Consider the following 15,428-nt stretch of genomic DNA (forward strand, 5'->3'; position numbering starts at 1 on the left):
TTTATCAGATTTTTCTTTCTTTTTTTTTTTTTTTCTGTGTGTGTTTATTCAGTTACATACCCATCACATATTTTTATATATTTTTCACATTTGGAAAGAAAGAGCTTTGCAAAAAGGTATTTTTTGTAACTGTTGGTGAGCATACATGTCTACCATTTTTACCTGAATGCTCAAAGTAATACCTTGTTTTTTTATTTAATTATATATTCCTTTAGCTAAATGTGAAGTGTATTATATGTGGAAGTGGATTGGGGAAGTGTTTTCATCTTTTAATTGTTTTCTGTCCTAGAAATTGTCAGCACTTTCTCTCCGTATCCAACAAATTGAAACAACACTCAACATTTTGGATGCAAAGGTTTGTAATGTATGGACTTGTTTTAACAGTAATAGCTTTCCAATTTTCAATAATCTGAACTGAGGAAATAAGTTTTCATAAAGATGAGAAGAAGCTAATACAAAAGGTTATGATGGCAAACATTCACTTTGCATGTCTCACTGCTTACATTTTATGATATTTGAACATGTAATTTATGTGAAAGAAAGAAACAGAAAACATGTAGTACAAAAGTTTTTTTTTCTCTGCTAGGCATGTAGAGCTGGAAAGGAACATTTGGATCATGAAAGGGCAACTGGAATACATGGCAGCTTATTTATGTTCAGTTTATTGATTTTTTTTAGAAGAAAAGGGAAGAAACTTTTGTGATACTGAAATATGCAACTTACATTACGAAGTTGCAGTATGAAGTGGCACTTGCCATGCAAGCTCTGACAAGAAGTTCTTGTCCCCTGGGTAAAACAAAAATATCTTTGTAAGTATTATTGCACTTTTCAAATAGCTCCTTCCAGAATTRTTAGCTAGATTGATCCCTTTTAAAAAGCTTTTGATTTTGAAATGTGACCTAAATTACATCTAAGTTAATGCAAATGTTTCTAAAGAATGTGTGTTCTTTAGCTAAAAGGATGAAAGGATATATTTATAGTCATCTTTTATCATTTAAGTAGGTAAAAGAAAAAAACAGATTGTAAAATACTTCTTTCGTTAAAGTTGGAAGCAATATTTGTTGGTTTCTCTGGGAGCAGCAGTGTAAGGAATTTTTGAAACTGCTCATTAAAATCTTGTGGGAAAAGTACTGTAGTAATGCAAACAGTTACTAACATCATTTATTTCAAAATCATTAGGAATGGTCAGTAGTGATTTCTTTCTTTCAGCATTCTTTAAAAATACGATAAATAGAATTGCACTTGGATAAATAACCATTGCACTTAATACCTGCAGTCTCAGCATTTTCCTGAAGGGGGGAAAGAAAAAAAAAAAAGAGAAATGCAAGCTCTTTAACTGGTCATCTGTCTGCTTGCTAATAGAGCTCTTCTTGCTATGGTTTCTTTCACCGTAGAAGTAGTAACATGAAAAGGTGGCATGGCTCTTGCATGGTCTACCTGTGCCACAGTAAAATGCTAAGAAGCTGTTACAGCCTTTCCTGCACTGCAGCTTTGTCAGCAGTGAACGCTGCAGTGGAGAAATCAGCACAAGGAGAAGGTTCATTAATCAAAATACCTAAACTAGTGATACATTTACCAAGTAATATAATATTACCAGTGTGAAACTTACCTGTAGAATATATGGTAAGCAGCAGACAGCTGACTTTCTTGTGCACCTTTCCTTACAATATACTCATTGTTTATTTAATGATGTCTTATGCATTCAGTTGTCTTCTATTCCTGGCCTAGAAGATGTCAAATTTGAAGKGTCCAGTGTCAGTATGAATAGTGTTACAAATGGTCCTGTTGCACAAGCTACTACAGATCAACAGACAGCTGTATCGCCTCAATCTGGAGTAAGTAGTGAAACATAAATAATACACTGAAGAGTATGTTGAACATATATTCTCTCTGTCAAGTTTCTAATCTGATTTAAAATGGATAAAGTGAATCTAGTAAGAGAGGGTGATCAAGCCAACTGTGAAGCTCTAAAACTAAATTTTTCATTAATGAAATKATTTTAATAGGTAGTTTACTTTTAAGGCAAAGAAGGGCAAACACTCTTTGTGCTTTTGTGGAGCTTAAATAGTGAGAACTAATTCAATTCTTACAGTAAACAATTCCTTCTTTTAAAATCCAAGTAAAATATGATCATGAGTTACACGGAGAAACTGGGAAGATCATAAATGAAAATAGTATTTCACATCCCTTAACTGCAGTTCTTTTATTATTCTTTTAGAATGTTGCCTTTTAGCACAAACAGAAGTTTCCAGCATAGTTACAATGAATGTTTTCGGTTTGTTGTATCCTTGTTCACAAAATGCCATATTTTTTTGTAAGTGATCAAAGTTAAGGTCCTATCCCTTTGATGACTGGCTGTATATGTAGAACATAAAAAATATATAGAAAATCATACTCGTAGCCATTCAGTAATGAAAGACCTGTTTTYAGTATACTCATGCATGCTGGAATTCTATAATATTACCAATATAGATTAGAATATTGTGGTCTAGGACAAGCTGTCCTTTAAGTTATGTTTTGAATGGATTGAAGCTGCTCTGCTTCTGATCTACAARCGTATCTATTAATATATTCTCTTATTTGTAACAACAGAGCAGTGTACCTGAAGAAGGGTTGCAGAAAACAGAAGTAGTAACAGAAAATACCAGATCAGTTGCCAAGGATCCAAGATACGCCAGATACCTTAAAATGGTACAAGTGGTAAGTCGCTTCTCTGACACTAAATATCAGAAGACAAATACATTGCATCTGTAATCCTTAAGTTAGAATAATATCAAAGCATTCCTGGGATATTTAATAAATGATTTGAYACGGTATGTTTCTTTGATTTGACTCTAATCCGATATACCTGCTCATGAAGAAGTCAGGACAACCTCAAGCAAGATCTTCTCTACAACTCGCTGTCAATGTGCAAGTGGACTCAGGATCTGGAGATGCATAAATGCAGCCTGATACAAGCGGGAGTCATAGAAGATGCTCTTAAAAGTGTATTCTGGCAAAATGATTATCCACTCCACATAGATATAGTTTTTTTTTTACTGCAGGACACGGAATGAAACTTTACTAGTGTAGCACAGAGCAAATTCCACATCACTATTACTGCAGATTTCCTAACACCCATAAAAGATTTTGCTTCTCTACTTAGTTCCACATTAGTTCCTTGTTATTCATGACACAGCTTTTGTGTTTTCCTCTTTGTGGGCTTTCCTACAGATAAGTAGGAAATAAATTAATATAATTGTAGTATTCAAGCGTATGAAAACAAGAGAAAGGATTAGAAGATTAATTGGAGTTTCTTGGGGACATCTTTCAAAAGCTCTTTTTTCACCTGTACAAAATTAAAAGTGAGGTTAAAACAGAGGATTTCTTTTTAAATCTTTATTTTCACTTAATCACTAGAGATTTTTCTCTGAAGTATGTATTAAAATTCTGAAAAATACAAATAATGCATAGATTTGGGTAAAATGTTACTTATATTAAAACTAACTGCTTGGTTTCATTCCCTCTTCAGAAAAACTGTTAACATTGATGTGTCTGGTAATTGGGATGATATTCCAGAATTGTGGAATATCCTTGTGTTTAATTACAAATGGGCACTTCATGGATAACTCATTGCAAACTATTTGAAGAACTCAGTAACAGTGAAATGGCAGGGAGCAGAACGCCATGTTAGCTTTTTGATGTAAGGCCAGTCTTAAAACTGGATGTGAAAGAACTGGATAGTCTAATTACTTGGACTTTTTTTTTTTTGGTGACTGCTAAGGGAGTGAGATCTCACTTTCCACATTTATCCTTTCTACTGGCAGTTTCTAGTGACTCCTCTGCCAGTTGTAAACAGTGTGGTAGGAAAGTCAAGCCAACGTACTACAAGTTAATGTGCTTTAATGGTATTTGCCAAAGTGATCTTCTCAGACAATCAAGTATTTGAGTTAGCGTAATTTCTTTGCCTGAATTAAGCCTCTAGCTGAAGATTTGTTGGAATTACTTATTTATTGCCCACAATATTTGTATTGTTTAAGAGTCAGGAGTCCGCAGAGATACTTTGTGTACACTGAGTTCTGTTCTGTGAAATAATAACAAACTCATTTTAATGAAGTACGTTAAATTCATATTTTTTTTAGATGTACAGCAACAATATTCAAGCAAACCGTAAAAAGCAATATAGATTTGCTGTAGTGAATGTACAGAGCATTTATTCTGAAGAATAGAAAGGAAGAGTTTAGGTTGTCAGATAAAATTCACATTTAAAGTGCAAATACTCCCTCTGGATTCTAACCATAGAACGTGACCACRTGTAGTCCAAAATACTGACAGTACTGACAAAGTGCTGGATGTACTGTGGGTATTTATGTACCATGAGTATAAATTGATCCGTGCTTTGCATGGAATGAAGTAAAAAAATCATGTGGCCTCCTTTCAGCACCACAAAGTGCTGAAACTGCTTTTCCAGCAGGATTGCTCCTTGCTCTGTGGCTTCTCCAGGACCTGCACCCTGCTGAGCAAGTGGGACCCGGCTGGGAGCAGGGCTGTGGTGCAGGAACTTGGTTTATTTTAAACTTTTACCTTGGCAGAGACAAATTTGATGTATCTTCAGTAGCTGTAAAATGCACTTGATTATTGTTCAATTTATAAATGTAATGTTTTGCATACTGACATATTGATTAATTATGTATATTTTTAACCTATCTGAGAGAATATATATTTTCACCTCAGCTACATCTGGTTTCCCAGAACAGCTTCTTCTGACAGGCCAAGAGAAAGTATTGTCCACGGTCTTTACTTTTAGAGATGTATCTTTTTATGCATCATTTTGATGCATACAATTTTGGAATAAAGCACTTCTCCAAATGAGAGCTTAGAAACGTCGCAGTTCCAGTCCCCTCATGTGCTGACATCCTTTTCACTGAGAGCAAAGCCTGAGTCCTGCTCTACCTGATCAGTTGCCTCAGTCCTGTTTTCACTTGGTATGAACTGATGCCTGAACACTTCATCAGGGACTCCCTAGCTCAGCTTGCTTTAAGTGTTGAGTTGGGGAGAGGAACCCTAAAAGCTGCCAGGCATAGAAACAGAATCAGATAGTAAAAAGTGGTTCATAGAGACTCACCATCCCTGGTGTTACTCCAAATCTATCCTAGGAGAAGTKAATATTTTAAATGCAGTCATGAAATACAGAAATGTTTTTTATTTCGTAATATACATTACGTGTGATGTATTGAGAAATTCTTTAATGTAAATTAATGCCTCATAACTGTTTCGGGGGAAGATTTTTGCTTCTGTTCCTGTTACTGTGTTACTTGATAAAAATACGTCTTTTTTTTTTTTTTTTTTTCTGAAGTCTTAATGCAGAAGCCTTAGTTGAGATTCTTACTGCAGATATCCACAGGAAAAAACAGTAAAAGATCTAGATTAGCTCTCACTTCATCAGTTGCCCACTGCAACTGTCACTAGTATCACATGCCTCTGGAACATTAATCATGGCTGCCTTTTTGTACCACTGTTTTACTGACTTCAAGCGAATATGTTTGTTCTTTGCCAAAAGTCCCACATTACTGTTTATTTTGAAGCATCTCCTGGTCTTTCCTAGACCACCACTAGCTCTGTCCTTTGGAGATTAGGAATTGGATCTTTTTTTTTTTCCGTCCCTCTCAGCATGCAGTGGTCCAGGTGGTGTTTCTGATCCTCTGCAAAGGAAGATGGCAAAGCAACAAGTTGTCTTTGAGCAACTCGAGTGGAAATATAGAAGTAGTTTGTTGGAATGGATCTTGTAAGACGACGTAGGTCAGGCTGTTCTTGGGTATCCGGTCCAGGGTGAGGATGTTTAGGTGTTGCTGAATAAAATAAAGTGCAGAAGTTGTGGAAGGATTTGCAGCGAGAGGAAGGAATTTTTCTTAACACGTACATGCTTGCATGCTTGGCTAAAATCCCTCCACAAGTCAGAAGRTTCAAGACTGACTGTACAAACACTTCTGTTCAGAGTAATCACTTAAATTGTGCTTCTGTTCTCATGTCCTGTTTGCCTTTTTAAAAAAGATTACAATTTTTAGCACTGACTTAAAGTATCCTCCCTGAGCCATAACTGATGTCCTCTCCTTTTCTTCTGCCTCTCTATCTGTATCTTCAGTGTGTCCGAGTCCTTGTCTTTCCAGCACTACAGTTCTCTGCTTTCTTTCTCATCCATTCGTATAGCTTCAGCTTACTCTGTTCATGCATGGGAGCTGCGGGTATCTAGCTACTCCTGATTGCCTTCCCTCAGCTTTCTCTGGATGTGTAGCCATAAATATCACCTGGACAAAAGGGGCTTTTGACATTTCCTAAGAGGTCTCCCATTTTTCCTTCTCCTGCCACTTGAAACTTGTAGTCAGCAGTAGCAGAAGGAGAATCGTTCCTACAGTCTGTGTCTTGCTATAAGCTTGTTTAAACTCGATCATTTACTGCTTCTAGGTTTATAGAGAGGGCCACTGAAATTATTATCCCTTCTTGTTCCACAAGAATCACTTGTCTAATTGTTTATGAAGGTCTAAAGGAACATGTGGAATTTATTTAGTTCATCAGTTCATGTACAGTAGACTTACATTACTCTTCCTCCTCGTACCCAGGGTGTTCCAGTAATGGCAATAAGAAACAAAATGATTTCTGAGGGGCTAAATCCAGATCTTCTTGAGTAAGTAATATTTTCAACTTGTAACTTGCAGAAGAGAGAGAGTGCGAGCACTTGTTTTAGAACTTTGAAAGAAAAAGAAAGAACTCATCAGATAGACTTGTTTATAGTGTTGTGATTCCAAATTAGAAGCATTAAAACAAGTTTTGAATTCTTCTATAAATGCTGCTTTAGCATTTTATAGATATAGACTCATAGAGAGAGTCATGACTACCTAAGGAACAGTGAAGCAGTCTCAAAAACGAGCTGTCTTTTCAATATTTTCTAGCCTGGGGCAAGACTGTGTAGATAYAAGAGAGAATTTCACTAGCTGTCATTATTAAATACCACTAAAAGCAACATGTCCCTTACATGTGAGGCAGCCAACTTTTTTCTAGAATCCCTTAGCAGCTTGTGTGTACCAGCCTGACAACTCTGATGCAGAAAATTAAAGCCAACAGCTCAAAACTTTGGCTCTTGATTGAGGTAACTCCATGTGAAGAATACCAGTGGAGAATAGGTAACTCATTTTCAAAGCAACCTGTGTGGCCATAAGCGTTTTCTTACACACTTGAGTTTCTTTTTAATTGTGCTCCTGCACTGTTTTGTAGAAATTCTATTKAACTGATCACAATAAAATATTAAACTTTACTCATACAGAATAGCTGCTATACTGCTCAAAACACTTGCGGCCTCTGCAGAAACTGTAAATATATAAGAAAGTCTGTTAATGTATTAGAAAGCCTATTTCTMCTTTTTCCAGTGAAACTTTTTCACATTTTAGAAAAGCTTATTCTGAAACTAACTCCTTCAAAAAAATAAGCAAAAATATCAGAAAACTGAAGTATAGTCATACACTGAATCACTCTGTCTCTTGGGTATTTCTTGGTGCCCAAATATACCTAAATTAGTTATTCCTTGTTTGATATTTTTACTAATCAAGTGAAATATAAGAAACAGAATGGAACTGTCTGAGGCAGGACTATCAAAGATGGTTTTACTGTGTTTGTGATATAATTGTATTTCTAACTCTGTCTTTCTGGCCCAGAATTTTGTGTACATGCTGCTACTTCTTCATGTCCGGATGGATTTTAACAGCTGATAAAAAATAAAATAATCAGTTTATCTTTGCTTTTCTTTTACCTTCTGCCTCCTTTTGTGCTCGTTTCATAGAATGTGAAAACTACTCTGTTTGACTCCCATTTTTTTTATTGTTTCTTTCCTATCCTTTCTCATCTGTCTACAATTCCATGAGATTTTGTGTGAACTGCAGAATTGATATCGTTTTTGTTCCTTGTTAGAGGAGCGTTGTGCGCCGGTCTCTCCAGCTCACGTCTCTCTGCGCAGCTCCTCTGTTTTGTCATTGCCATGACAACAGGGAATAATATTGTGAAGTGGTATTTGCATGAGAAGGCAGAGGCTTCCTTAATTTATTTCGGAGGTGGGCAAGGGGTTGAGGGGAAAAGACTCTCTTCATACGCTTTTCACTTTTGTACCAGAATGTTTATAAACACTTCAAATATATCTGGGGATTTCCAACAGCGGGGAATACAATAAGCAGAGCTTAGGTTGGAAAAGAAATCCTCTGGCGTGGCACAGAGGGATAATACACAGATAAATGTCAACAGGACTAACACTATAATTACTGAGTCAGTTTAAAACTTGGCATTTTACTAGAGAGAGCAGTAAACTGTGACACAAGAAACTAATTTTCATGAAGATCATTTCTCCCCTTCCCCAAGCGTAATTCTGTGCATGTTTTGTACATTGGTTTCTGAATTTACCACCCTTCATTTGCTTGTGTTGTCAGACTTGCCACATACTTGGGAGGGAAACTCCAGGGAGAACCAGAATTCTTAGCTGACAGTGTTAGTTATTCTTCGGGTGCCTTGGTTCATCTTCTTCATTCCCAGTAGACTCCAAGAGCAGAAGTTTTGATGTGATGTTACAGATCCATAAATATTCTCTACAAAACTAGATACAAGAGGCCTGATCATTTATAGTCAATAAAAATCCCATGGCTGCTCTTGCATGTCAGATTTAACCCAGTGTTCTAGCCAAATTCCACTCTGAGTAATTCTTCTTTGCTTCTCTAAATTATCCCTGAAGTTTTAGTTGGATGCAATGTTGTTCATTTCCTGTCTTATTTTTTCATGTACTATTTACACTGCTTAATGGTGWACAGCATGTTCCTTTCAGCCATAGAACCTCTGAAGATTAAAAAAAAAAAAAAAGGAATTAATCAGTATTGCTTGTTTTAAACTCCTTATTCAAGTGTTAGCTGCTGCTTAGTGACCTGCCGTTGTTTCTGATAACCTCAAAGGGATGTCTTCAAACATATGTCTGCAGAGGTTGGGAGTCCAGTGAGTTACAGTGTCTAGCATTCATCTTTCAGCTGTAGCTGAAGCAGCACTGGTTGTGTGTGAGCTCCCAGCAGTTCAGGTGTTAAATGTTGTGGGTATAAAGTGCATGCAATTAGAGTAAAAGGCATTAAATACGCTAATCTACTTGTATTCTCAGCCACTTTCTCAGAACCTTTCTGTTGCCTGCAGGACCCCAGATGCCCCTGTGCCTGCCTGGGGAGATGATGGGAATGCAGAAGAGAGTTCTGATAGTGAATCCTCATTCAGCGACTAAAGAGACTGGTTTCAACTGTTGGAAGCTTCTGCTCAGTGCTAGTGTGTTCAAAGCTCTAGCAGAGAAATGTTATGTTTGGGCCACATGGGAGGCGATTTATCTGATGGCTTTTCTTAGCACTCAGATCCTCCAGATTCTCTCACAGAAAGTCTGAACAGGCAGAGTTTTCGACCTGAGCCTTTCCACCACACGAATTTATCATGAGGTCCTTTGAAGTTGTTGATAGTGCATTATTTCAGATTCTTTATGGTTCTTCTGAAATTACTACAAATTCCACAGCTCTGAAAGTCTAGTTCACTAAAACCGTGTTGTGGTCATTAGTGGACTTTCTGTGTAACAAGATTGTCTAAGTTGCCATCTTTCTGTCCCATAACTTACAAGTAAGGGAAATTTTCAAATGAAATTGTTAATTGTAAACTGCAATTTTTAATAATATACTGTATACTGATAGAACAACTGTGGTGAAACAAGAATTTCACAGAAGAGTCAACTACTGTGTGGTGATACAAATCAGTGATATTCCATTTGGAGAGAAATTGAACAAGTAGAAARTACAGTTAATCTGGATGTGTTTTCAAAGTGTACATTATTCCTCTGTTTCACTTGCATGAATTAACAGAAATTCCTGMTCTGTGGAAAAGTCCATTTATCATGTTACAGTGGTGCACAGAGCTGCAAATTTGCAAGATTCTTTTGAAAATGTCACCATTGAAGTGAGCAAGGGGGAGATTATTAGTGAAATACCAGAGTCTCACTGCTTGTTCGCTGTTCAGTACAAGTCAGTAGAAGCCACTTTCTGACAGCTGTTTGGGTCGTTTGAAATGAGCTGTGGCTTTGCAGTTCATAGAGGATAAGAAATCACCTCCAGGTTGATGTCAGTGGTGGTAATTTCAGCAAAGAAATCAAAGTAGAGTTTATACAATGATAAACTTCCTCAACCTCTTGAAGTATGCGTTGACAAAAAATGTGAAGAATTCACTGGGACCCAAACTCACCCACAAGATGGATCATCTCTTTTCCCTCCAAAGCACTTAATCTATGACATGAGTAAAAAATGACATTTCATTAAAGAATTTTCTTTTATATAATTTGTTCCACATGGAATTCTTGCTATCTGTTTGAATTCCTCAGATTACTGTGATTATACCAGAATGTTGTGGGCCAGGCAGTCATTCACTTTCTGCTATTTCACATTCTTTCTGAGATCAAGAAAATACTAACATTGTAGCTCTGAGGATATAAATTTGTTAACTTTTATGACTGAGTCATTATCTCYTCTCTTAGTTATTTATGCCACTTCCATAGGTTAACTGTTTTTTTCTGTAACTTAAGTATGGCGCCCATTTGCGTCTAGCCGATGTAATTAAGCTCTTCATAACTTGTATATCAAAACAATACATGAATCCCTAGAATATAATATATACTTTAGAGAATGTCTAGAGATGATATTTCAGTAAAGAGTTTTTACTGAACGCTTAATAGCATTCAATAACGTTCAATCACACTTGGCAAAACTTGGTGAGTATTAACATACTAGCAATAAATATTTTAAAGGTGGATAATGTAATGGTATTTGAGAAAACATGTTAAAATACTGGTAACTTTATGAAATCTATATTTGAAAATTCATTGAAGCAATCTATRTGAATAAACTTATGTTTTGTATACAGAAATTGTCGCCTTATTGTGTTCCCATGTGTTGTTTTAAACAAGCTTATGAAAATTCTTCTGGAGCCCCTGTACTTATGCCATGTTTCTCCAAGTCCAGTTATGCTGAAGCTGTACCAACCTGTTAGCTGAAGTAGCTGCTGTTCTAACAAGAAACTTGAAGCAAGACTAAAGTTAATGAGAAGGGTATATTTGAGGCTGTAAGTCATGCAGCTTCCTTACATAAATTAATATGAGCTTGAGAGTTGACTCGAGGCACAATATTTAGGTTTTTCTTAGTAAATACATTCAGTTAACAAAATGTACTTAAGGAAGTATGACTTCTTTTGTTTATCATTTTGAAGAAGCTTTTCCTATAAAGTAATGTTAGTCTGAAGAGATGAAAGCTGATTGTCTGCTGTACCACTGCAGATGTATTATGTGAAATGAAGCAGGAAGCCTCTAGCCCACAGTTGCTGGTTATAATGAGGAATAATTAACTGGTAATTGCATATATATGTGTCACAAGTAGCAATTTTGCTAGTAGGCATGCGGAAGTAATTGTTCAGGAATTGGTTCTTTGCAAGGCATCTGTTTGCCATGGAATAGTGCGATCTTGGTAGGCTTGCAAAAATCTTGAGACAAATCTTGCCATTTTGTCTGCTCTCCCCCTTCAGTGATGCCACAGCAGACTGTGAAAATCCAGATGTTTGAACTGCAGGGTTCCAGGAGAAAAAATATCTTTGCTTCCACCATCAGCAATCTCCTGCTTTTGATATCTTCGGAACCTCTGAGCACATTGAACTCCTCTGTTCCTGCCAGCTTTGTCTGTTAAACACATCCCTGTTCTCTGAGACTGTAGCCAAGTTCAATCTGAGATGTTTCAGCTTAGGACGCATGCTGACACAAGAAGTTATTAAATATGGGATGGTTGATTTGAGACAGAATTATGGCAGCTGTTCTAGTCCTCCTTGATCTACAGCAGTTTTCTAGTGAGCTGGTGCTAACCCAGGAAGCTGGAAAGTCCTTAACCACAAGCTAAATACTATAAGCAACAAATATTCCAGTTTGCTCATTATTTGCCATCTGTTTTGGAATAGAAAATGGAGGAAGTGTTTCAACTTGGCTGCATAGTAATCTGATATACATAGTCCTTTCAGGGGGAGAAATCCAATTTAAAGTTATTTGTTTTTAAGAAGCTTCCAAAGGCAATGAACTGTTGAAAGATGCAGTATAGAATAAGAAAGATGTGTTAGTCATATGCATTTAATACACCCAAACTGTGCATCGGTTTAAGATCTCCACCTGGGGCAATATTGCAGGTAACAGACATGAGAACTACTTCAGCTTTTTGCTGGAATAACTATTACATGTGCATGTCAATAAAAATTATCAATGTTTCAATGATAAGGGGGTTATGTGGAGTGAACTACAAGATCTTTTGTGTAAAGATCTTTTTTTTAAAGATATGACAGCTGTTTGAAATGCATCTAGGTGTCTGAAGGCTGGATGCATACCTGTTTGAAGGTCAAAGCTCAGACAACCATCAAAGACAAAACCAACATGCATCCTGAGCAGTGACTTCATCCTGGTGCTTAATCATTAATTCATTCCCTCTCAGCTCTCCTGTTCAGCTACGTTTGAAAAGAAAACCCATGGTTTTTTTTCCAAGTCCCTCTGTCTCTTTTCTCTTTCCAGTGCATGTTGCTTACATTATTGATTTAATTGCATATTTTGAAATTTGGGGGAAAAGAAAGGTCCTAAAAATTATAGGCTGTGCTTTGAAAATGTGAATACCACTAAGATCAACACTTATAGTTGTGCCTGATGAAGCTAATTTTGCTTTCCATAGTGCTATAACAAGAAACTAATGTTCACCACAGGCATATGCTTACTGGGAATCTATTCATCTGCTTTGTTGTGTGAAAGTTGATACAAGAATACAATAGATTTATCTGCAAGGCAGAATACGTGTTTGCTTACTCTTCAAAAAACTTGGCTTCCTCTTTTCTGAGCTAAGTGTAGATCAAGTGCCCGCACAAATGCCCAGCACATTATTGTTGTTCCTCGTTATATTGGTCTCTCCATGGACACCACTCTGCAGACAAGATAGGAAGGGCCATACTAGCTCAAGCCTGTGACTTGCTTAGTGTCATGGTTCTCTCTCTGGTACTGATCAATACTAGATGCTTCAATGTAAGATGTGAGAAAATACTACAGAGCTCCAGTAGTACCCATCTTCTGCTAGCAGGATTTTATTCTAACTGTAAGCAGAAAGTGACTTCAGTGATAAATTGCAAGTTTATTATTGCTTCCAATGCTCTCATGTTAATTCTAAAAGTGGTTGCTTTTCTTGTCTTGTGTTTGACTGTCCAACTTTGCTAATACAATACTGTTTTATGTGAGGTTCCTAAACTATTTAATTATGAGGAGAACTAAGTAGAAATTTAAAATTATACATACCATGCCATACAGGAAATGAGTGATAGAAACAAGGTCAGATAGCATATGTCTGTAAATATTCTAATTTTGAGAAAACTTCACTATTAATGACTGCATGAAAAGGCAAGTCATTAGGTGAGGGCAGGAATAACATGAAAAACTTTATATTTTTCCAACTTTTAATCCACTCTTTTTTAAGTAGTGGATTATGACAGTCTTGACCTCAAACAATTGGGCTATTTTCTTTATTCTAGGAGTCAGGTTTTAGAGGTGGGTGTAAGGCATGTACTAATGCATTTTGGAATCTAAGAGTGAGTTAAGCCAACTGTATCTTCTGATGAGAGAAAGCATGAGTGGCCAAGAAGGCCAATGGCATCCTGGTTTCTGTGAGGAACAGTGCAGCCAGGAGGACCAGGGAAGGGATTGTTCCCCTGTACTCAGTGCTAGAGAAGCTGCACTTTGAATACTGTGGTCAGTTTTGAGCCCTCACTACAAGAAGGACATAGAGGTGCTGGAGCATGTCCAAAGGAGGGCAGTGAAGTTGGTGAGGGGGCTGGACTCACAGACTTTATGAGGAGCAGCTGAGGGAGCTGGGATTATTTAGTCTGCAGAAGAGGAGACTTAGGGGAGACCTTATTGCTCTCTACAACTACCTGAAAGAAGATTATAGTGAGGTGGGGAGTCGATCTCTTCTCCAGAATAACTACAGATAGGCCAAGAGGAAATGGCCTCAAGTTGCGCCGGGGAGGTTCAAGTCGGATATTGGGAAGAATTGTTACACAGAAAGAGTGGTGAGGTATTAGAACAGGCTGCCCAGGGAAGTGGTGGAGTCTCCATCCCTGGCAATGTTCAAGAAATGTGTTGATGAGGCACTTAGGGACATGGTTTAGCAGGCATGGTGTTGAAGGGTTTATGGTTGGACTCAATGATCTTAAAGATCTTTTCCAATCATAATGATTCTATGATTCTATGATACAAAGGTTGTTGGCTTATTATCGTAGTTTAAAACCATACAACTCTGTCTTTAGAGCTCTTCCATTTTAGAGGCGGACTGTGATGGTTTCTGTATCACAGTTTAATTGTGCAAAGTGTGTGAGCCTGGCTTCCTGTCAAAATACCATCACCTTGTACATGTAGATGTCCTTAATTTTCCTCAGAATATGCTGTCTAGTTTCCATAACATTTTGGTAGAGGAGAGAAGAACATGTCTCAAAGATTCAATCCCTGAGGATTTGATGAAACTAAGTCATTGGGCAGGAGAGAGAGTGTAATAGCATTTGTGATGAAGAAAGCCTGCAGCGTTGGCTCAAACCTTCCTCGACCCCAAGAGATCAACATAAGAAAGAAGTGTTACAAAATACCCTTGTGTGCTCTTCCTCTATGGTCTGTCCCTGTCATCTGCCAGGAACCTTTCAGCCTCTCTAGTTACACAGTGAGCTCAATTCTAAGGTTGTCTCATGGATTTTCCTTATTCAGGAAATTTGTCAATCACCAGAACAGCACAGCACCGGTATGCAGCCAGGGAGACTATAACCAGTAGCAAACTGTCCAGCAACAAGAATCTGATGATTACCAATCATGGTTTCCATTGTATCTAGTAGGTTTCTATGCACATAAATTAATGGTCTGTAAACACGCTGTAGGAGGACATGTGTTTTTASAGGTTACACCTTAGAGACCGCATCCAGTCAGCTGCATGTTGAGGTCCTCAGGAAATCAAATTTTATACATTTCCATGAACTGCTTGCTTTAGCAGCTATCAAAAATATTTTAAAAGTTGCCTGGTTTGGATGAAAAGAGATGTCATGTTTTTGCAGAGACTGAAACCTTGGCAGAGGGGACAGAAGCAATAGGACAGTTTTATTCAGCAGTGATTTACATGGTGCTCACAGTAGACCAGTCTGTGCTAGTGTTGTGTAACAGAACAGACAGGACATCAGGTGGGAGTACAAACACTTTTCTGTTGACATATCAACAGAGGGGTTTGCATAACAGAACTTGTCTTTCTCCTTTCTGGATGTTTTTTCTTTCCATCACAGTTGTTGTGTTTCTATCATTGCACATA

The 15,428-nt window shown here is 37.3% G+C and overlaps 1 protein-coding gene across 3 annotated transcripts in view; it reads left to right on the top strand.

Moving 5' to 3' along the window:
• WASHC3 (WASH complex subunit 3) overlaps positions 1-10,743 on the top strand; it is a 13,965-nt gene extending 3,222 nt beyond the window's left edge. The window contains exons 3-7 of one of the 3 annotated variants that reach the window (XM_026038501.1): positions 290-355; positions 1,707-1,835; positions 2,593-2,700; positions 6,597-6,661; positions 9,190-10,743. In XM_026038501.1, the coding sequence (XP_025894286.1) occupies positions 290-355; positions 1,707-1,835; positions 2,593-2,700; positions 6,597-6,661; positions 9,190-9,274 (453 nt within the window). In that variant the 3' untranslated portion in view covers positions 9,275-10,743. Of the gene's footprint in view, positions 1-289; positions 356-1,706; positions 1,836-2,592; positions 2,701-2,860; positions 3,136-6,596; positions 6,662-9,189 lie in introns of those variants that run through there. The other 2 variants (XM_026038503.1, XM_026038502.1) reach the window with 2 other exon arrangements.
• The last annotated feature ends 4,685 nt before the right edge of the window (positions 10,744-15,428 follow it).

This window comes from Nothoprocta perdicaria, unplaced genomic scaffold, assembly GCF_003342845.1.
Source record: "Nothoprocta perdicaria isolate Ctin4 unplaced genomic scaffold, notPer1 scaffold_210, whole genome shotgun sequence".
Classification (NCBI taxonomy): domain Eukaryota; kingdom Metazoa; phylum Chordata; class Aves; order Tinamiformes; family Tinamidae; genus Nothoprocta; species Nothoprocta perdicaria.